We start from the raw sequence: 8,273 nt of genomic DNA, 5'->3' as shown, positions 1-8,273 counted from the left end.
TGTGTAGGATGACTCTGGTGGTCAGGAAGAAGAGGAGAGGAAAGACAGAAAAGAAGACCAAGTGGTGGAAGTTGCAAAAGAAAGAATGTTGTGAGGAATTCAGACAGAAGTTGAGACAGGCTTTGGGTGGTCAGGAAGAACTTCCAGATGACTGGGAAACTACAGCAGAAGTGATCAGGGAGACAGGTAGGAAGGTGCTAGGTGTGTCATCTGGAAGGAGGAAAGAAGATAAGGAAACATGGTGGTGGAACAAGGAAGTACAGGACAGCATTCAGAGGAAGAGGCTAGCTAAAAAGAAGTGGGACGTAGAAAGGACTGAGGACAGTAGACAGGAGTACAATCTATCTTGTTACCATTTGTGTTGTGGGCACTTGTGTTCTCTTTTCTTTTGAGAAATAAAAAGCTTAAAGTAAAAAGACTAAAACAATATCCTAAGTACAGTATGTCCTTGGATAAACAATTGAGTGGCGATAGCGATATATTTGGCATCTAGGTGTCAGGTTTGCTCACTGTTTTGACCAGACTTCATTTTTGCTTGTTTAGATTATAGGAGTCTGGCCCAGGAGCCAATATTAGCCTTTCTGCCCTGATCAAATTATTTCTTTACCAAAATAAAAACAGACCTGTTTTGACAGCTTTGCCCTGAATTCTGTACTGAATATTAGTGCTAGAGGCCCAGATGCAATTTACAACACAACAAAATCTCATCCACATAAGGACTGGACCCTGCTTCTTTGGATTTAATCACAGGAATAACCCTTGTTCACCTTTCGTAATTGAGCAGTCCTCCTGTATTAACCTCACCCTTGTTGCTGAGGCAACTGAGCAACCTTAGAAAATGAAAGAAATGGGTCTGACCACCTCTGAGAGCACAGGCCAGTCCATATTTTTACATCACAGGGGTGAGCTCACCTTGGGAATTTACATCAAGATGAGTCCAGTCTGTGTACTTTCAGACCCATACCTGTTCACACATGACCAAACTGGAGCAGAAGATTTTCATGGGGAAAAGGATGGAGCTTTAGTTGTGTGGGTTTGAAAATTGACTTGTATTGTATTAGAGCTGCCTAGAATTGTATCAAGCCTCCCTTTTGGCTAGGGCTGTGACAGGTCAGCGGCGAGGCATTTCAGCTAGAATGATGAATATGGGAACAGAGGAAATGATTGTAGTGGTAGTGTTCTGGACGTGCGGGGGGTGGGGCTGGGTTAAGCTCGTATGAAACGTTCAAAATGCATTTTATTACTCACCCTCTTAAATTTACAAAGCTAAACAACAGCTGTGTAGGCTACATTTAGGCTAATTTGAGATTTGTAGCCTAACCATTTGTCATCTTATAGCTACTGTATAATGTGTCAATCCGTGTGTGAAGCAGTGTAGCGCGCATTGGGACGTGAGGCAACATTTTTATATATTCTCACAACAAAGTGGCATCAGATCAAACCATACAGTATATATTCTAAAGTATATTTTAAATTTAAAGCATCTTTTGCACCTATCCATGATGCGTCTAATCAGCGAACAGGTGTACCTGCGCCACTTTATAAAATACTGTATAGGTAGAGACATACCGGATGTCAGTCAACTTTATAAAACACAGTAAAAAGGGACTGAAACTTAAGGCTTTCACCAAAACCATGTTTGTGCACAGTGGGGTTTAGCTTGAAGATAATAACCGGAACTAGTCATTGAGATTAGGGCAAACTTGATGCAAACTCACTGCCCCCTCGTTCTCTCTCTCTCTCGCTCTCTCTCTTTCTCCCTCTCTCGCTCAAGGTCTCTCTCCCCGCACTCTCCCTCTCAGCAAAGGACAGGATGACAATTTGCGGAGTTGTACTCACTGGCGTGTCGATTAGGAGAGAAGTGTAGAAGCAGCTGAGCGTTAAGACGAGGAGAAGAAGAGTCGGTTAGCCCTCAGTGTCGGACGTGGTGAACCTTCTTATTCTTCACTTTCTTACCATCTCACCCAAAGTCAGGAAAGAGGATTCCTGCGGCTGTGGCATCGGACGGCATCAACATTTCCTCACCTGAAGTGTCGTTTACCTGCCGCGGCTAACGTTTCTGCCGGGGAGAGTGAAAGAAAACCACTTGACTGACTTCAAGAGCTTTGACTCATCTGGGTGAAGGACATTATCCAAGTGAGAAGTGGAAACTGGGGCCATCAGCCATGGAGGTCACTACTTCTCGGAGGAAACTTGCTTTGCTCTCATTCACCTTTCTGTGGGGGCTCCCAGGTTAGTGCAGAACTCATTTCACACGTTTCCTAATTTGTTCTTAAGTGTGTCATGTACCAAATACTTAACACACCTTCATATTTCAGATGTGTATAAAATAATGCAGATATTTGGCTAATGATGTTTCCCAAGAAAAGCTCGCTCATCACTTAGACTAATTTTGACATTTAAATCACATTTCATCCAGTTTATCAACAAATCAGACAACAGACTGTATATTAACAATAATTTTGTTCATTTTCAGCATAGTTTTAAAAATATCTCTAGACATTCCCTTCTTCAACACATCATTCTTAGATGAACAATACTGAAATATCCTGACATAAACTAATAACTAATGAGGAACTACCAAAACAGAAGATGAAGGGCTGGATTAATGCTGAAACACCTGTTTGTTTTTCACAGGATCTGAAACAAGTATGTTACACATGATTATGTCTTCTAGGGAAGAATAATCCCTTTATTCTGTAGCTTCTGGCACAGCCATCACTCCCTCTAGCAGTGTATTAAACTCCTACTTTCACTGATAGCTGTACAGTACACGCAGCCTACTTTTCCCCGGCCATCTCCTTGATTAGGAAATTGGGGCACAGTGGAACTGCAAATGTTTTAAATTTCTAAAAAGTTAACTGTTATACATAAGGAAAAATTTACATCTCACAAGAAAATGTAAATATTAAAATCTTCTTCATCTTCTTTTTATTATTATTGTTGTTGTTAAAGATGGGTAGTGACATAGTTGTTTTCTTGTGACAACTTTATATGGCTTCTTCCCCAGAGGCAGAGGCCTCATGTAAAACTAAGTCTCCATCAGACTGCACATACTTTTGATTTAACAGAATAAATAGTAACAGGGGAATGCTGGATCTTCATATTCAATCATTTAGCTGATTTCTCAGCTCAGCTCTCAAGTGTGAACTACCTCTGACATTTTAACTTGGCTGTAGACTGATTTGGAAAAACAGGAGATATCCATTAAAGTGCTTCAGGTGAATGCATATTAGTTCCAGCAGACAGGCTGGTGACTTTCTTTTGGCTTGTGAGACATGTAAGCAAGTGGGAGCTTCACATTTTGCCTGAAGTTGCTCTGGGCTTCCCAAAGCTAGTGTGTGTAGTTCAACGATGTTGCCAAAACAGCCAAATGCGCTGACACAGGCACTCTCAGGCTATCTTGTACATCCCAGGGGAGGGGTATTACCTGAGAAATGCTGCCATGTTCCCAGCCAGACTCCTCTGATGATGTTACCATGTTTAAGATAGTTCAAGCAGTGACTGGAAGTGATGCCTCTTAGTGACTAACAGAAGGACAATACGAGCACAGTAGTTGACCTTGATCTCAGTGTTTAACTCCCCATAATTCGCCCTGCAGGTGTGTCCTGCAGACACTGAGTGGTTGAGCTACTGGGAGGAAATGTTCATGAATAGCAGCCTGTGGTAACAGGAAAGCCGTGTGCTCCTTGAGTCCCTGATATAGCTGAGTGAGTTAAAGCAGGAAGTGAGCTAACAATCTCTGCACAGAATGTCAACACAGTCTGATGGGGAAAAAAAGAACTGTCACATTAATTCTGATGAAAAGTAGTATATATATACTGTCTCTCTAATGTTTTGGGATTTTTGGATGGCTGGTTGGACAAAATGATGATAACACATTGTGCTCTAGGAAACTGTGATGTGCTTTTTTAAGTTTCCTAAGTTATATAGAGGCAATTAACTGCAACAAATTAAATAACAGTGAAATAAATGTATAGATTGTAACTGAAGATAGAACTGGAATAGAATAAAACTCACAAAGATTTGGGGTAATCTTTTAAATAAAGACAAGTGTAAAGAAATCAAGGCCAGAGGCTCATTCCTGGTAGTATGTTCTAGCAAAAACAAGTTTTTCCACCACACACACACACACACACACACACACACACACACACACACACACACACACACATAAGATAAGAATATCTGAAAATACACAATACTGTGAGATCAAATTCAAGTTTACTGATGTGGCCTGTTACATTATGACTGCCTATGTAACGCTTTATTTGGATCTGCTTATTTGATTACATTAACCCTTAGTTCAATGAGCAGTGTGACTAATCTTAACACAAAAATCACATTCTGGGAGAATGAAACCTTTTCTGTTATCTCACACTTACTAGTAGAAAATATCCTTGTTGCCTGTGTTTAGGATTTTATCCTTAGAAATGTCTGGTACAGACTCTCTGATTCATGTTATCTGGACAGCTGGAGCAGGAACACAGAAAGAGTCACTTACTAAATACAGTATAATGATAGGTTTTGCTGACTTTGCTGCTAATGTTACAAGCATAAAGTGTTTGCCAGGACTCTTGTGAATGGTTTGACTGATTGTATTGACTTCGGTCCCTTCAAGTGGACATCTGGACAACCCCTGATTTGTCCTATTTTTAGATGTTCCCAGCTCCAATAAAATGGACAGTTTGCAATGGAAAGAGGCAGTTTTTTTTTTAGTTCTGGCACTGACGCTGTTTTAGTGGTGTGTGTGCGTGTGTGTGTGAATGTGTTGACATGAGCACATCATGAAGCTAAATGTCCCTTACCAAATTCCTGTTGTTCATGGCAATGAAGTACAAACTGTGGATCAGCCAGCCATTGTATGACTACTCTTCTGGACACACCATGTGGCAATAGAACATCTTCATTTGTTTTCCAGGTGGGTTTCACAGTGGACTTTACTTATTTAATTAACAAGGTCAATCCATACAAGCTTCAAAGGCTCCATTGGACTTGAGGGAAAGGAAGGTTGTGCTGCCACTACAGATGTTCTATGGCAACCCCCAGTGATTTAGGGTAGTGAGTGAGAGGCTTACAAGAATTATTTTTAGCTACATGTATTATTTTAACATTGGGCCTTTTAGGGCACTGATATGCGATAACATTGGTTTGTCTTCTCTTTCACTCCCTGTTTGGCACTCTGACAACACTTCATCCCAAAATATATTATATGTCCCTTAGACTGCAATTGGGAGAGGCAGTCCATTCAACTTACAATGGTGGCCTTATCTCTAATTGCCTATTTCTTTGAATAAAACCAAATGGATGTACGGCAAAGCCCCTTTCCAGTTGGAGCCAGGATTACAGCAGGGGTTAAGCTCACATTCTTCATGTATGTGTCCTCAGAAACTAGTACAGTTCTGATTTGAGGAAAGAGATTGAGGGATTTATCAGTACATACGTAATGACACAGAAATACAACGGTGCACTTCTTCCTTCTCATTGAGGTAGTTTGCTGTCAGTCCATGCAACTGTGCCAGTGCCTGTGGTAATCCTATGCATTTACATTCACTGGAACTCTGTACAAGGCCCCAAGAGAACAAGAACCTGACGGGAGACTGGTGTAGGTTTGACCTGGCAGTGATGGATAAACAGGGAGCCGGCACTGTGTAAGACACATCATACATAGTAGAATAATCTCACCAGTGTTTCTAGATTTCATTCCTTTTCTTCATATTAACTTTGTACATCCATTCATGTTCAGTTTGCCTTTGACTGGAGTCATTTCACATCTTTCATCTTGTGTCACTTTGTGATCATTTTGCATTTCTCGGTGGCCGTTTGGCTTTTTTTATGTAGTCATTTTGTCTGTCGTTGTAGTCATTTGATTATGAACAAGAAATGTTACCAGTCACTTCCAGCATGTACATCGATACTTCAGCCTTAGTTTGATGCTAATACTGTAATTAAGCATGAGGTCATGTAAACACCTTAATCTAATTATATTACCTTAATTAAAGTCATCTTCCCAGGATTAATGCTGTGATTAAAGAATGTAGAACACTGCAGTATTAGCTGCATTTTTAAAAGGCTGCTTTGACCTCTAAGGACCATGTTCGGGTTAATTATTAGACATATGATGAACTGCAACTCATGCCCACATTCACTGACTTACTACTATTTTTAACCATATACAAACATTCATATTTTTAGTGTCAGTGTGGAATAAACTGTGGGAAAGTGACACAGTGTAGGAGTGGGATAGGTAGTTCTATATGAAATGTGCTGTGTTGTTGGAGATGTGTCACTTGTCATTATATAGAAATAGGCATTTGTGAATGACTGTCACAGTGGTAGTAAGAATAGCAGTTAGATGATTGTGTGTGGGTAAACAGACAGTGCCACCTGGTGTCTCAGTGTCAGCTGTGACATGTGCTGCATGTTGGGATGTTGGATGGGTTAATTGTCCCTTCTCTGGGTTCTCTGTGTGATGTCCCATCTTCATCATCATCCATGGATCCAGAAGAAAGAAGGCCTCCTCTTAGGGGTCATGAGAAAGGCACTGGGTGACTTTCTCAACATTTGGCCCTGGCCTAGTGACTCTTAAAGGCACAGATACACATGCTGTATTTGTCATATTCACACTATCCCTCCTAGTCACTCTTTGTGCAAAAGAAAGAAAGTCATAACCAGTCAACACACATGGGCAGAGTGACTGGAAATAAGTATTGATATTTTTTCCTTCATGAGTTATTGATGCTTGGAAACATCCCTGCACATTCTTATAGAAATCGCTTGTGGACAGTTAAACATATACAGTAGCTTTGTATATGGCCTACATAAACAGAGTTATTTCCAGCTGAAGTTTGCTTCCAGTAATTTACAGACAATAATAGTTTCCCCCAACAAGCATTGTATATATATATATATATAAATAAATACGCAGCATATATTTATATAGATATTATGATTTCCGTATGGCCTGTCCCAAATCATAATAATGGCATATACCGCTAAATTGCTCACACATTGCAAGACTGCAGTTTCAGCTTCATAGTCAACCCCTATAATTTAGGGTAGCCAACGACACTGCTATCGCCAGACTTTAACAGTACACAGGCTAATGACTATTTTGAGCCACAAGAGGCTTATCAGGTGGCTCGTAAGACCAGTCTGGCTGCTTTGCTGGGTATTCTCCTTCTGCTCTCCACTCATCAGACTGCTGATGGTAAAAACCTCTTTTGCTTTCTGCCTCTGGACCACTAATAGTAACTAGTAATAGGCCACTAACTTGGTGCTCAGCACACATATGTGAATACCTGGCACCTGTTTCAGTATGTTTTAAGTGTGTGTTTTCCTGTGCTTGCAGATCACAGCACAAAGTTGAATGGCGGTACAAGTGTTTTTAGCATCTCTGGTGATTGTAAACAACATTACTAAGTAAAAGTTGGAGTAAGTGACCACGACAACAAAAAGGCTGTAAAACATACAGACCCAGCATTTATCCATTTGTTTATGTACTGTACTCCTTAATGTCAGATTTGTATTGGAAAGAATTGCAGGGGGTTAAAGTTCGCATTTTCAGATTTTAGTAAAGGCTATGTTTTGGTTTTACCATGTAGACATGACAGCAGTGTTTAGACATATCCCCTCTTTCAGGGCAACAGAATGTTAGAGACACGTGGCTTCACAGATGTTTGCTCAGGCTGCCTGTTTAATGTGAGTACTGTATAAGAGAACGCTCAGCACCCAGGCTTTCCTCTAGTCTTTCACCTCTGGTAACTATAGCTGATATTTATGAATATGAGGACCACAGTTGTGCCAGTAATGCCAAAGAAGAGATGAGACAGAAACAAGAATAAATAATAATGGCCAATGAGATCTCCTCTCCTTCCTCATGTCCGCTATCATCTCCTTCGTCTTGTCCATGTTGAGGCTGAGATTATTGTCCTTGCATCATGACACCAGACCGGCCACCTCCCTCCTGTAGGCTGCTTCGTCCCCACCAGTGATGCTACCAATCACTGCGGTGTCGTCCGCAAACTTTAGGATGATGTTGTCTTTGTGGGAGGTGAGACAGTCGTGGATGAACAGGGTGTAGAGGATGGGACTGAGGACACATCCCTGTGGGGTGCCAATGTTTGTGATAATGCTGGCTGAAATCCTATTGCCAATCCTGACAGTCTGGGGCCTGCCAGTCAGAAAGTCCAGGAGCCAGTCACAGAGGGTGGGGTGCAGACCTAGTGTGGACAGTTTGTGGGTGAGTTTGTGGGGGACAACTGTGTTGAAGG

General features: G+C 41.1%; 1 protein-coding gene across 2 annotated transcripts in view; it reads left to right on the top strand.

Annotated features, from left to right (window-relative positions):
- The first annotated feature begins 1,776 nt into the window (after positions 1–1,776).
- esama (endothelial cell adhesion molecule a) overlaps positions 1,777–8,273 on the top strand; it is a 62,560-nt gene continuing 56,063 nt past the window's right edge. The window contains exon 1 of one of the 2 annotated variants that reach the window (XM_020613537.1): positions 1,777–2,232. In XM_020613537.1, the coding sequence (XP_020469193.1) occupies positions 2,166–2,232 (67 nt within the window). In that variant the 5' untranslated portion in view covers positions 1,777–2,165. The remainder of the gene's footprint in view (positions 2,233–8,273) is intronic. The other variant, XM_020613536.1, reaches the window with a different exon arrangement.

The sequence above is a fragment of the Monopterus albus genome, unplaced genomic scaffold (assembly GCF_001952655.1).
Source record: "Monopterus albus unplaced genomic scaffold, M_albus_1.0 scaffold134.1, whole genome shotgun sequence".
Taxonomy (NCBI): domain Eukaryota; kingdom Metazoa; phylum Chordata; class Actinopteri; order Synbranchiformes; family Synbranchidae; genus Monopterus; species Monopterus albus.
The sequence above is the reverse complement of the archived record's forward strand: the minus strand, read 5'-3'. Positions and strand labels throughout refer to the sequence as shown.